General features: G+C 40.2%; 1 protein-coding gene across 1 annotated transcript in view; it reads right to left on the bottom strand.

Annotated features, from left to right (window-relative positions):
• Nucleotides 1-10,256, bottom strand: part of DOCK8 (dedicator of cytokinesis 8) — a gene marked incomplete at its 5' end in the record, with an annotated part of 47,511 nt that extends 37,255 nt beyond the window's left edge. The window contains 8 exons of the mRNA XM_010292669.1: nt 839-1,014; nt 2,779-2,943; nt 3,887-4,121; nt 5,206-5,301; nt 6,069-6,170; nt 7,637-7,775; nt 8,383-8,453; nt 10,139-10,256. Of these exons, the coding sequence (XP_010290971.1) occupies nt 839-1,014; nt 2,779-2,943; nt 3,887-4,121; nt 5,206-5,301; nt 6,069-6,170; nt 7,637-7,775; nt 8,383-8,453; nt 10,139-10,256 (1,102 nt within the window). The remainder of the gene's footprint in view (nt 1-838; nt 1,015-2,778; nt 2,944-3,886; nt 4,122-5,205; nt 5,302-6,068; nt 6,171-7,636; nt 7,776-8,382; nt 8,454-10,138) is intronic.
• Between the last annotated feature and the right edge of the window lie 5,201 nt (nt 10,257-15,457).

Raw genomic sequence — 15,457 nt, 5'->3', positions numbered from 1 at the left:
ATGGGAAACTCCAGATTTTGGTTTCCCTGGAGAGCTGAGCACAGCCATCCTCATAAAGCTCTAAGATGAGCTATGCTATAGACCAGAAACCACCAGGTACCAATCAGGGAAGCAAAAACCTGCTTCTCGGCTGTTGTCACCCTTTCTATCCTGCAAGCTGTTGGTGGCATATGTAGTTGTGGATGAGAAAGATAGAGGAAGTTTATGTTTCACGCTGTGGTTGAAATAATGTTACAAAATATGTGCATGGCATCTGTACTATAGATGATATAAAATCATGGGGCTGCTGTCAATTGCCTGCTTTTTTTTTTTAAACAGGAAACTGTTTAGCACTGAACAGGCTCTGTGATTTGAAAAAAAAGAAAGAAAAAGAGTTAAAAGCAGCAACAATAAATTATCTGCATTTCAGGCAAACTGTTTCCCTTCTGAGGACTCTTTCACCCCTTTCAGAAAGTGAATCTGTTTCCAGTGTAATCAATAGTAGTCTTTTCTCACACTGACTCTCTGCAACCTGCCCATGTCACTCAACAAGAACAGAACCTACATGTCAGGAAGAACAGGACAGTGAGGCACGTCAAAAAAGCAAATCCCTCTGCGGAGTGTCTAAGCTTCAAACAAGAGACAGAGTTCTTACCTCTTGCTCTCTTCACTGATAAAAGACATCAGAGTTTAGCAATGGGATTTAATGTGTGCCTCTGCCAAACCAAATAAACAGCAAATGCTTCTGGTGATATACACAGTGCATTTACAAGAAGCAAAGCCAGCCCCCAAAGAACAAATCTAGATTATTAAGTTTTGGCCCATACAATTCTCCAGATCTTTGACTTTGTTCTCTTACCTTGGATGACATGATGCTTTTGACCTCCTCATCAGTAGCAGTTTGCATTACAGTGATGTCAGGATTGCTGCAGCTTATCACTCGGCTCTGCAGGAGTTTACTCCCAACGGACACTGCAGAAGTGCGTCCAAATGTGTAATAACGAGACTCTGTCAAAATGGCACTGCTGCCTGCACCTGCCCATAGAGAGATGTTTGAACTAAGACTAAAGGACACATATATGAGACAAACATGAGATTCAAGCCAGCTTTGCTCAGTGCTGTTACAGCATCAGCATTTTGAACAGCATAAAGCTCCTGAAAATCTCACCACTAACTGCTTTATTAACAAATTACATAGGCATTGAATGACAAGGTGCGGATGTTTTCTGAGTCAACAGCTCACAGGGTGATTGTACAAGCAGTAACAAAAGATTAACAGGTCTACCTGAGCTGCAGCACTACTACAATAGCTCGCTCTTCTTCCCATCAGCTCTTTCTAATTTGCTGTAGATTAAGAAAAGATTCACAGGCCTAAACACAAAATACCACTTTCAACATGTAACATTTAATACCACGTTCAAAGCATCTAAGGCAGAAGCACTGCCAGTAGAAATTTCACTAAATGAAATTCCTGGTTTTCAGTTTCCCCATGGACCTTATTTTTCCAGGATAAAGAATTTCCAAGTGTAGATAAGTTCAGAGATTTTAGCACATCCTAACATCAACCTAAACATCCCTTGAGGGGGATTTAAATGAATATTTGAAAGGGGCCTACATATCTTTAGCTCCCACAGCACAGGTGCTTGGTAGTAGTTCAGTTAATACATAGCAATCGACCAAATGAATCCTACAGGCTTTAGGGCAATGGACTGCAGCAGAATAACAGAATGGCTGAGGTTGGCAGACATGTCTGGAGGCTACCTGGTCCAACTCCCCTGCTCAAGCAGGGCCACCGAGAGTGAGTTGCCCAGGACCATGTCCACAAACCTTTCTAATATCTCTAAGGTGAGAGACTCCACAACCTCTCTGGGCAACCTGTGCCAGTGCTTGGTCACCCTCAGAGGAAAAAAGTGTTCCCTGATGTTCAGAGGGAACCTCCTGTGTTTCAGTTTGTGCCCATTGCCTCTTGTCCTGTCAGTGGGCATTGCTGGACACAGCCTGGCTCTGCCTTCTTTGCACCCTCCCTTCAGGTGTTTGCATACATTGAAGATCCTCCCTGAGCCTTCCCTTCTCCAGTTCCCAGCTCCCTCAGCCTTTCCTCATGGGAAACATGTTCCAGTCCCTTCATGACCTTCATCACCCTTGGCTGGTCTCTCTCCAGTATGTCTATGTCTTTCTTGTTCTGAGGAGCCCAGAACTAAACACAGTACTCCAGGTGGCCTCACCAGTGCTGAGTAGAAGAGAAGGATCACGTCCCTGAACGTACTGGCCAACACACAGGATTTTATCCTCTGATGACATCCCTAATGCAATGGAGAAAATGGCAGAGCTCGGCCCTATGCCACTCAGCAGTGTGTTAGTTTCCACGGAAAGTAGTTTACTGATGTACAGGTCAGTAGAAATTAGCATTTTAAAGCCTTTTTAATTTCTGGAGGAAATTCCTCTAAAGAAAGCCTCAGTTTAGGAGATATCTCTCACTTTCATCTTCATGAAGTTACAGCATTGCATATAGCTGTGGAGTCCTCTCACCTCAACCCTGCACCTTAAATGAATGACTGAGATAGACATTACAGGGGGCAAGTCCATGCTGCTCTTTGCAGCACTGAGATCCCTGACCTTCCTCTGAGAAAAACAATATACCTGAACAGTGCTGTGTTTAAATGGTGTGCAGTCTGGGTCTGAGACGTTGTGTTTGCTATTTTATAGGCCAGTTCCCTAAGCCCTCCTCTCAGAGGCACTATGCTGAATAGCATGTATCAAGAAAAAAGAACACTTATGCGACCCTTGCACTGATATTACCTGGTTTCACTACTTCTCGTTGAGGGTCTGGCAGACGAAATACATAGTAGACATAAGATGCCAGGAGGCAGTTCCTCCCATGCTGGTCTTTGCTCAGGTCTTTGCTGTTGTGGAGACTGTTCACTATTGCAACCACAGATTCAAAGGCAAACTGTGAGAAGTTGGCTGTGAAACAAAGGCAAGAATTAGTCTCAGCATTATAAGCATAATAATTAGGTGAGGGTGTTCTTTGTAGCAACAACAACTAATCCGACATGCTTTAACTCAATCCTTAACAAATACAGAACTCTAGACAGCAATTGCTATACCTGACCAGAACCAAGGTCTATATGGGCCAATAACCACACTTCAGTAGACCCACTGACTTTCAACCCAGTCACTGCTACTCCATCACCTGGTGCTACATAAAAGCAGATCATAGCTGTTAATTACCATTTCTAGCAGCCTTCACGCATTTCCTATAAAATACCTACTTGACAAACACTAAGACTCATTATTCTCCATCTGACAGACAAAAATAAGCTAGCAGACTTTCCCATAAATATTATAGTGGATAGCAAGTGTTGACTACCAAATGAGGTAGGAAGTAAACTACACCACTATCTCCAAGTATGCCTTTCCTTCAGGGTTAACATATGTGATGGGCAACTGGCAGCCTCAGTAACAGAAAAATCTGTGTGCATTACTATACCCTTCCTGTTTTTGTGATCACCCAATTCTGTCTAAACATACCTGAGCAGAGGATACGATGGAGTCAGCAACGTCAGCTGTAAAATAAGTGATTTTTCTGATGTTTTCCTTGCAAAACAACTGAGTTCCAAAAAAAGTTAAACTGCAACCTACTTTCTGACCTGTATTTCCAGATAAGTAAACTACTACAATTTAACATGCCTCCCAACCAAAGTTTTGAGTAGGGGGAAAAGGAGAGAAGGTAGGAACTCAGTTAAACCTGATTAAATTGTAGGTGAAAGTGTGTCTTGAGAAGCACAACTCTTCCTGAAGTGGACTACTCCAAATACTAAATCTGAGCCTAGATATTTAGCAATCATTTCCCCCAGATCTGTAGGTTGCTTGCACTACCACTCCAAGGCCATGCACCAGTAAATACCTGTCTGGCCAGCTATGACCATGGGCTGTACTGCCAGCTGGAAAAGTTTATCCAGTACCAAATGTAAAAACAAGACAAGAGGTTCAAGGCGTGAAGAATTCAGACAGATAATGCTGAGTTTCAATTCATGTTCCAGTGTAGCCTCTGTAATCTTCTGGTCCATCAGTCGAATGGGGAATGTCACTTGACTTTCCAGAGAATGGCACAGAGTGAAGAATTTCTCCAGGTGATTGTCCTGCAAATACAGCGCACTCACAGTTAAAGTTGATATAGTTCAGGCTGCTGCTAGCTAAGCAAAGCCTGAGTGTCCCACTTGATGGGATGAGAGAAAATAGTTGCACCCATCTGGCTTGCAGTGGTGGCTAGCCCTAGAGATCAATTTGTAAAGCAGCTGTCACAGCCTTTTATTTGCTCCTTTTCATCTGGCTCAAACTCAGACTCTGGTTAGACCAGATTAGAAGCAGAAAAGTTAAAGCCCTCACTAAAGTGATTGCTTCACTTCGTGAAAATAGAGTTCCCCCTCTTTGATAAAACTCCATCACGTCATAGGCCTATAGTCCCTCTGCCACCCACACCTAAGCTCCAGTTACATTAAAGTTATGTGCCTTATGAGTATGCCCTACTTGTATTTAAAAAGCATGATGCAAAGGGGTGATGGACCTGCTTCAGACACAGGGCCTCCAGTTTTTAGGAGATAGCTACCAGGGTTAACTAGAATGGGATGATGGACAGGAGACACTGTATAATACAGTTGCTCTGCCTCTAACCAGTATCCCAATAAGATGGGCAAAGCTCCAATTTCCTATCAATCACATTTAAATGACCAGAACCATAGTGTTCTCATTCAGCACTAAACTTATGTCCCCACACCATATGGCATTGATGGCTAAGCTGCCTAAAAAATTATGGCAGTATAACCTGTCCCTACAGGTTAGAAGCTACATCTCTGCAGAAGTGGACACATTGTCTGAACAAGCCTTGCAGTAGAAGATGCAGACTGCAGAAACTGGCACTGTGCACTGCCAGTGTCCTGCAAACACAGCCTAAGCAGACCCTTGCTGAGCTGAGAGGACATGAGGCTCCCTATTACTTGATGTGACTTGCTGCTGAGAGTGCTCATTTCTTCACTTGTACCAATAGATTTCATTTTATCAAATGATTTAATTCATTGAGGATATCAGGTTATTTCCACAGCTGTTCCTTGTTTTTAAACCTGTGTAGGTTAAACATCTCCATTTCATAAACCTCCTAAGTCAGCCTGGACACCTGAATTCACTTTGAAATGAAACTACAGCTGTGTCTTGCTTCTGATGCATTACCTGGGTGTGAACAGATGAAACAGCTTGCACTTCAACATTGAAAACCCCCTTGTGTCCTTCAACCCACTTAATAGGTGGTGTCTGAGATGGAACTTTCTGTGATGGAAAAGAAATATGGGAATCATCAATCATCTTCCTTTTAACGATCAGACAGAAAGTCTCTTTACATAGGGGTCTTTAGGGTATTCATGCTATTCACTTCATTTAGAATTCATTTTAGAATCTGAATTCAGTGCCATACAGAGGACCACAGTTAGGCATCTTCTTGTTCTCATAGACTAGATGGAGAGAAGTTGATATATCGAACAGGGAAATTTGGAGTGATTCAGCTGGGTGCGTAGCACAGACAGTGTGAATATACATCTTCTGATGGGATATTTTTAAGGTTAGAAGTTCCCAGTTAAAGCACTGACAAAAACACTCCTTGGTGATGTGGTGCAGTTTTAACCCTCTGGACAGCTTTCTACTTGCCATATTTACTCAGAGGGCAGAGTTTTCTACTCCAGTAGCGGCACCTGACTCCATTTCTCCTCCCTTTCCCGCAAAGCCAGAAAAAAATAAGCAAATTATCCTATGGAAGAAAGCAAATTATCGACTCGACACCCTCTAAACAAATGTATCACTGATTAGACAATTTCCAAGGATTTGTTTGGACAACTAACTTCAAAAAACACAATATAACAATATAAAATAGTAATAATGCCAGTGACAATAACAACAACATTTTTTTTCCAGGGCTTTCCCCTTTTGAAGTACAAAAAGGAGGCATTGTCTACACAAAGACAGCAATGTTAGTTTGTAAAACACTTGTGCTATTCTTCTACATTAGGAAAATATTATTTTTCCATAATTTTCTTTGTTACCTCAGGAGAGTGAATTGAATAGTGGAAAGGCAGCTTATCCAATGCAACAGGAAGACAATAATGTCCAGTTTGAAGACGATCGTTTAATAGAATCGGCAGCCACTGAAACAAATGAAGGAAAAATGCAGCAATACTCATGACTATATATGATTAGGGATATTTATCTAATTTGTTATGTACAGTCAAGAAAACAACAAATGAGGTATTGACCCAAGCTTCTCTGCTCCAACCTGTTCAACAGTAATTTCTTTGCATTTTAAATTACTGATAGCTACTGTAGAAAAATGTACAAGACTGCTTTACAAACCACCGCTTTTGAAGAAAATAAACAGAGCTTTTCATGTATGACATATATTTTTCTAATAAATCCTACTGGAAGGATTTAGTAGAGTTCATGTTTTCATTTAAAAATCACATATCTTGAATAGACTGATCCTTGGCTTTGAAGCAAATCAACAGAGTTAAAATTTTGCTAAGGATAAATTGAACATCTTGGTTGTGGTTACTATGGGGATTAAGGCCAGAATGATTCATCATAACTATGTATTGATACTTGGACACACTTAATTTTTCTCTTATTCAAGTCTAAAAAAGGCTATGCATTTCAGTATCATAGGGCAGAAATATTTTGTACTTAGGTGAACAGAAGCCTGAAAATCAGAAAAGAAGTCCTCAACTATGTCAAGTCTTGCTCCTGAACTACAAACTAATTTATTTCTTACTAAACCCATTGACATTGGTGGGGCTATATCTGTCCATAAAAGAAAGCCCATTTGAAAGGATTCTCGGTACTGGGATTGAAAACAAATGCAAACTTCACAGCAGGAACACATGGAAAGCATTTGTCTGGCCCCACAGCTCAACTGCTGACCATAGCACTAAGATGTTTTCAAATCTGAAGTATTATCATCATTTATGCTTCTCTCTTATTTTAAAATCTCTCCAATTAAAAATATTGATTGATAAAGAAAAAGGTGAAGGAGACTGTGTTACAATATGTATTTCTTAAGCTAAAACATGCTGGTCTCAATGTGAAGATAATGAATGCAAGAGAATTACATTTTACCTTCTAGTTTATTTCTGTTTTTTGATTTTGATGTGGGTAGAAGACACTTTAGAACATGAACAATATGCCATATAAAACCTAATTGAAAATATTATATTAGTTGTTACCTTATGTATGAACATGTTAGGTAACAGTAAATAATTATAGTTGAATATGTTTTAGGGATTTTTTGCAATAAGTAGAATCTAACAGAATTAGGCAATATGCTATAAAGCATTGCTGTTCCAAATATTTAGTGCATACTTAACTTCAGTTGCTTCAGGTGAATTCATCAACTTCAAAGACAGTTAACAATGTAAATTTATAGAATGAGAATGTAACATAGCACAAGCTGCATCTGGTTTCTGTGAATTAACATTAAGACCTACTGGTTTTGATGTATTATCATAACCAGAAAGGGAGTATATCACAAAATTCTTGACAAGCAAAGAGTCTGTTTGCATGGAATGTAGATACACATATATACACACACACATACACTTACATATCACATGAAACTTACTGAATACCCGAGGAGGGTTTCCACAGATGCTCCTTGCTTTGGCTGGCAGCTGATGTGATAGAACGTGAACAATAGATGGTGTTTCTCTGTGAGTTTTGCTGGCAGCTTAATTTTCACTTCTTCATAGAAGTCAGGGGACCTGTTTAAAAAAAAAAGCCAAGCACATTTCCAATGTAAGTATGAGACTGAGCAGAAGGTGCATTTGCCAGTAGGCTTTTAGGTGCTACAGAGAACAGCCTCAGAGCTGAGTTAAATAAAGTACAAGTATATATAGATATATTTATCAACTATTTGATGGTATCACATGGAATGTTTCAGCTTTCACCAATCTCTAAACTTTCAAAAACATTCAATCTTAATTTCGGGTTCCAGCATATTTATTCTGTAAATCCTAAATCCTGAGTCCGCATTAATGAGAATGTCTCTTCAGCTCTTCTGGATCTGTGAGTTCATCAAAGCAAATTCTGTTACAAAGTTTGTGCTGCTGCTTCCTGCTCTTGCTCCTTAATCTTCAGATTAGGAATATTCTCAACTAACCTCTGAAAAGCTCTAAACAAGAAAAGCAATCTTTTCTTATACAATGGCCACTTATGCAAATGTATGTAGCAATCCAAATTAGATATGATAAATCAGCATAAAATGTTTAAAATGGATTAGTACCAGCATTCCTTGATGAACTATGCAGGCTTATGTAAAGAGATCATGATTAATACTTCTCAAGTCATACAAATAGTAACAATACTTACTTATTATGATATGTGATAGCTGTGTATATTTCTTGCACAAATTCTGGACCTGAAGATTTCCCAAAAATTACCTACATTAAAAAGAAAATAAAGTAAGAGCAGTCAGGTCTAACGCATTTAATTGTCATCATCCTGTACAAATTTTAAAACAGCATCTGAAGGCTGAAAATGACTCTTCAATTTTATCTTAGCACGTTGACACAAATGTCTTATTACCAGACATCTTTCCCATGCACCATTCAGGGCAAAACACCAGGAAAATGGAGCAGAGGTCACTTCCAGAGCCACTGACTACCTCACATCATATTCTCCAGTCATGCACTAAAAAGTTAGGAACTGCAGGAATAAAGTTACGGTAAGCCTCTTACACATTGTCACATTGCCTTTAACTAAATGCTCAGAAGTTAAATTAAAATTAGTTTTAGAAGTTTGTTTTTCAGTTGTAACCTGCTCATTTAGGGTGAGATCCATCTCACCGTAGAGATCCAAAGTTCCTTTACAATCAATGAAGAGAAACAAGCATTTTTGGTGCTTGATTTGCTTCCCTCATTTCAGACCCAGCCTCATGGTAGAGGTCCTGGACTCCAGTAGCTTTAAAGGGAGCCCTGGGAGATGAGCTTAGACAAGGGTATCTGTACAGCACAAGTCCATACGAATTGAGATGAAACTCTCTCACAGTGGAGTACACTGATGCCAGGAGAAATGTGTCTGTTCTAAGCATTTGTCAAAACCTAATCATAGTATGGGCACAGTTTAAAGAAACCAACAATGCAGCATTCTGTAAAAGACGGCGTTACATTCACATGGCTCAGCTCCACCTCTGGAAGGAACGTGGCTTGGGAAAACACTGTGCTGATGCTGTGATTTAAATTCCAGAGCTCATGTGGAGTAAGGCTGAGAAGTATGCAGTGTGCAGTGTCAGCATGCTGATAAAGGTTGGTCAGGTGTCAATCCTTGCTCCAATTTAGGATTAAAGTTCCTAAAAGTAATATTCCCACTCATTTTTCACCCCTCTAACACATAAAATCACAGAAGACTTTACCCTAATTTAATTTGCAAATAGCCAATTACACTGTCTGAAAATGTCCCCAAAAAACTAGTCTGAAGCAGATATCTGGGTTAGAACACTTCAAACTGAATATCTGAAGCTTGGTGAAGCTGAAAATAGGATCTTATAATGAGAAATGTCGAATAACGTGAATACAGACAGCGCTGCCTGCTCTGCTAATAGTGCACACATATGCCCTAATATACAGTGTGTTTCAAACATGGAAAACTCTACCTACACTGCATGATTGTGTACCCATTCAGATCCAGGCAATGAAGATCCCAAATTCTACCTTCCAGTGTTACACCTGTGTATTTGTGTACACACAGTGCATACAAAGGAGTTGCACTAGAAGATAGACTACACCATTCTTAAAGGGTCTCTGAAACTCTGTGAATTTTACCATTAGAGTTTCCAACACAGCATTAATTTAATACAGTGTCACTCTTCTGAAAATAAGGTAGGAAGACTTAGATGGAGTAATATGCCTTTGCTCCACTTGAGTGACAAGTCTTTCCTGTTGTGGGTAAGGTCTACAGCCCTGCTTTATGATGAGAGTGACAAGCTTCACAAGCTCTCTGATGTTAGACTTCCTAAGGCCCCACTAGAAACTGTGGTGATGGGAAGTAAACAATGAGTTCTCTCTTTAGACGTTCCTCTGGAAGGTATGTAAGCAAGTATCTGCTAAGAAATCTCAGCATTTATTACCGGCATGGCACAGGTTGGGTCTTCACCACACATAAACTGGATCTTGATGGTAATGTTTCTTGCAGAAGCTGGTCGGTTAGCAAAATTCAGCCTCTGAGGGTAAACGTAGAAGAGATTTCTGGAAGAAAGAAAAAGAAGAATAAAATAGGTAAATGGCAAGCATTTGCATTTCAAAATGAAGTGCACAAACTATCATTTTGCTGATTCCTCTCCCTGTCCTTCAATTCCACCTAGATAGTGAATTGCCAGAACTTCATTCCAAAAGCTAACAAGGAAAAGGTAAATTCTTGTGTCACACATAGAACACACTATAGGTTTCTCATAAAGTAAGCTATGTCTTTGAGCAGGCAGTCTTCCTATCTGTCTTTTTTTTGGAAATACGTAATTCCCAGTTACAAATGAATGAGTATCTTTGCTTGATGTAGTGAGAAGCAGGAATCTCTCAAGAAAGCAGCTCCCTTCTCAGCTGTGAAGAATCAGATTTTGGAAGGGGTAAGGAATAAAGGTGATAAAAACAAATAAACCAGCAAATAAAACCAACAACTGAAGTTTATACAATCCTAGTTTATAGCAACAAAATGGCATATATTTCTAGATTATGCAATTAAAAAGCAGTATCAATGAACCTGAGTAAATACAAATAAGAATTTTTTAGTTATAATTCTAGAAACTGACATTTTTTTAGGTAGTGAATATGAATAATGCTTTAAAATACAGCATACTTTGGTGTTTACTAGCTTCTGTACATGGACAAATAACTAAATTTAAAAAGCACTGTTAATTTCTGTGGGGAATTTGGCAGCATAGATTGTCTTCCAAGTTCAAACAATTCTGGTAGAAGAGTCAAAATGTTAATAGAAAGCTTCTTCTCCAGTGAAGTCTATGCCAAGTCTGAGATTTACACACATTCTGGCATCATGATTATGTCCATTTAATGTCTCATTTTCTCAGTTTGGTATAGGATTACCACTCTTTGTCCTCTGAGTGTAAGGAATGAGACTAGTGTTGGTGGAAGCATGCTGGCTTGCAATAAGAAAAAATGAGAACTACTCATGGCTTTCATGCTTTCCTTTTGTCTGTGACAGTCGGAAGCTACAGACAAAATCACCCTGTTCTTATCACAGATATCTCCTCAGCACCATTGTCAGCTGAAAATGTGGAGCAGCTTTGGAGAATGTTGTCATTACGTCAGACAGTCCATCTTCCATTTGTTGTACCCCAAGACCTGGAAAACTGGTTGATTCTCCTTATTGCCATGTGACACAATGAGACAATACTCTTCAACCACACAGCCCAAACTACTTTGCTAACCAACACATGCTACATGGGCCATGGCATGCCTTAGTAAACAAAGTAGCTTGTAACTTGCCTTTCCCTTTGTTCAGAACAGTACTCCTTCCTGCCGCACTAATGCACTTTCTCCCTTACCTTCTTAAATCCAATTTCTGCTCTGCCAGATTCTCTCCAAGATGATATTAGGAAAAGCTAAGTGAAAGAGAGAAATATATTGGTAACCCCCACTGAATTATGCTTGGGGGAATGACATATTAAATGAAGGATATTATCAATATTACATCTGCCAGAGGTGAAGAAATACATGTAGGGGAGGCTGCATAATCCAGCCATTGCTTCATTAATCTGCAGCCCAGCAGAAGACGTCACAAATCCATATAATGTTCCTGAGCACTGGATTTTACGTTTAGGTGTGACTTGAGATGAAAGATATATAAAATCACAAAGAGCTCTCTGCTGACTACACAACCAATGAAGCATTATTCCAGCAAGTACCGTACAGAAGAGCTAAAGCTTGTGCAATTTATGCTCAAGCAGTTTTAGGGATCTTGCTTACATGTGTATTAAACCCATCAGCACTGAGGAAGAACAGAGGCAAATGCTTACTCTGGATATCCTGCAGAGATGAAAGTGATGACTGTATTTTTAAACCAGGAAGGTGGGGAGATGATCAGAAGAGGTTCCTTCATACAGGCATGAATTGTAGAACCATGCTGACCACTGTGTAATGCTACTGCCTGCCAGCATCCATACCCTCCAAAAGCCAGAGACGAACCAATGACAGTGATCATTTCCACATAGCAGTTAGCAGGGGTGTCAGGGCAGCATATACTGCTGTCTTTTAAATAACTGTACAGCTAGCATACTGTAAGGATGTGGTGAGGTCCAGGAGGTATTTTCTCCCTTGAGGCTCTGCGCTGAGCAGAAGTATTCAGCCAACGTGCCACAGCAATTAGTATCATAAACTCATAGAATAGTTTGTGTTGGCAGGGACCTTTAAAGGTCATGTAGTGCAACTCCCCTGCAATAAGCAGGGACAGCTTCAACTACATTAGGTTGCTCAGAGCAACCTGACCTTGAAGAATGTTTCCAGGGATGGGGCATCTACCACCTCTATGGGCAACCACCTACCACCAAACTGTGCTAGTGTTTCTCTACCCTCATTGTAAAAAAGTTCTTCCTTATATTTGGTCTGAATCTACCCGCCTTTAGTTTAAAATCATTTCCCCTTGTCCTATTGCAACAGGTCCTGCTAAAAAGTCTGTCCCCATCTTTCTTTCAAGTCCAGTCCTTTCAAGTACTGGAAGGCTGCAATAAGGTCTCCCTGGAGCCTTCTCTTCTCCAGGCTGAACAACCCCAACTCTCTCAGCCTGTCCTCATAGGAGAGGTGTTCCATCCCTCTGATCATTTCGGAGGCTCTCCTCCGGACACTTTCCAACAGGTCCATGTCCTCCTGTGCTGAGGGCTCCAGAACTGGGCACAGTACTCCAGGTGGGGTCTCACCAGAGTGGAGTAGAGGGGCAGAATCCCCTCCCTCAACCTGCTGGCCACGTTGCTTTTGATGCAGTCCAGGATATGGTTTGCCTTCTGGGCTACAAGTGCACGTTGCCGGCTCATGCCCAGCTTTTCATCCACCGGTACCTCCAAGTCCTTCTCGGCAGGGCTGCTCTGAATCCCTTCATCCTCCAGCCTGTACTGATACTGGGGGTTGCCCTGACCCAGGTGCAGGACCCTGCACTTGGCCTTGTGGAACCTCATGAGGTTCTCACAGGCCCATTCCTTGAGCTTGTCCAGGTTCCTCTGGTCCCTCAGGCATGTCAACTGCACCACTCAGCTTGGTGTCATCTGCAAACTTGCTGAGGGTGCACTTGATCCCACTGTCTATGCCATTGACAAAGATATTAAAGAGTACTTGTCCCAGTACAGACCTCTGAGGGACATCACTCGTCACCAATCTCCATCTGGACATTGAGCCGCTGATCAGTACCTTCTGGATGTGACTGTCCAACCAATTCCTCATCCACTGAACAGTCCACACACAAAATCCATATCTCTCCAATTACTTTTGGTCAGTATGATTAAACTTCTCCCCTCGCTCCCCCCACACAGCAGAGGGACAATAAGATAAGAGGCTATTTCAGAATCGGTTACTTGCTGGGAAAGCTAAGGGTCCACCTAGCCTGACAGAGGACACCATACAGCAATTCTCATTCAAATTTACTGACCTTCATACACTTTCACAGGACTTAGCAGTGAGGATTTGATCACTCCCTCTGGCCAAAGCAATGCAGACCTACCTTCTGCCAAAATAAAATATATGCAGTTTCAAGTCTGTGACCATTCTCTTTGAGTATTCCTGTTTGTAGTTATTGGTTCTGCATATGTGGTGGTGACACAATAAAATCCTTGCCCTTGCTAAATTACACAATGTGTGAGGTGTCAACAAGCGCATCGCAAATTTGTAATGAATATTAGGCATGTTCATTGACGACTGTGATAGGAACACCATACATGGCAAAAACAAATATATGTGCAAACAATATGTGCAAATAGTTACTAGTGATACAGATCACAAACATTCTATAGATGAACAGTGATGGATGGGTTAACATTGCCATTTAGTACTTATGGTACTGGAAATAGAAACTTACATATCCATTAGTTATAATTTTCAATCTTTCTTGATTCCTCTACGCTTTTGTCAGGTGGGCAGGGAATCTTAATAAAAAATGTTTGAGAATTATAATGCAAATCACAAACACTTTACCAAATATGAAAAACTGTTCTAGTAAGCCACTGACTAGAACAAATGGTACAATGACAGAAATTCAAAGTCATGTTCAACAGGATGTATATGTGTCATATATTCTGTACCTTAGTATGGATAGCTTGGATAATAGTTTGAATTATTTTTCTCATGTTGCTAAAATTAGGAATCATCTAAAGAGTCAGATCTTCCCTAAATTTAGGCTGAGAGTGATTGTCACTTTATTCTGTCCATTAGCTTTGGTGTGAAAACATTAATAAATTTTCTATTTAGAGTTTTAGTCACACAAAATAAATGTTGCCCAAGGAACTGTGTGATATTAGGGTTGACTCAAAATGTCAGATTTCGGCGAGTCAAATCACAAAATTATGACAAGAAAATAGGTAATCCTAAATTGAAATTTGACCCTGAGTTCAGAGTCAAGTCAGACTAAAATGTTAATAGCTTTCTCTCAAGGACTCATAGTTATTCATTACAAATCATTGAACTGACTTCCCATTACTTCAACTATCAAATATTGCAAACAAGTAATCAATGACATAGTGTTTTTGAAAACCAAGATCAAAGGCAAATAACTGAGATTTTATGAAATCACCAACAAAATAACTTCTTACCTATTATATTTGTTTTCTGGTGTGCAAATGTAAGGAATTTTTTGACCCACAATTGCCTACTTTACATAATCTTTTTCAGAAGTTACTCTTAAAACAGTTTTAAACTTTCCAAATATGAAAATCAAAGGGATTAATCCACCTTCTGATGTCTCTGTCCTCCACGCTTTGCAGTCCTCTTCCGAACTAAACCCACTGTTCCATTGACAATACCCTCACTTCCCCTGCTGGTTCTAGTATTATTAAATCCTGAGTGGCAGTGATACTCAAGTGGATAAAATGAGCAGATATCCACCAGGTATCAACTATTGCAATGTCAAGACCTTGTAATAACAAGATGGTAGGCCACACATAAGCCCCACAACATTGCCCAGTTGCCCGAATGAAGTATGAAAAGCTGAAAAAAGGAAGAGAGTAACTATACTATAGAGCTGTATTTTATACATCCATTCTCCATCCAGGACCTATGATTCCTCCAGCTGTCTAAAGATAGAGGTAAAGCTCACAGAATCACAGAATAATTAAGGTTGGAAAAGACTGTTAAGATCATCAAGTCCAACTGTCAACACACCGCCACCATGCCCACTAAACCATGTCCTGAAGTGACACATCTATAGGCTTTTTGAATACTTCCAGTGATGGTGACTC

Source organism: Phaethon lepturus, unplaced genomic scaffold (assembly GCF_000687285.1).
Source record: "Phaethon lepturus isolate BGI_N335 unplaced genomic scaffold, ASM68728v1 scaffold15838, whole genome shotgun sequence".
Taxonomy (NCBI): Eukaryota; Metazoa; Chordata; class Aves; order Phaethontiformes; family Phaethontidae; genus Phaethon; species Phaethon lepturus.
The sequence above is the reverse complement of the archived record's forward strand: the minus strand, read 5'-3'. Positions and strand labels throughout refer to the sequence as shown.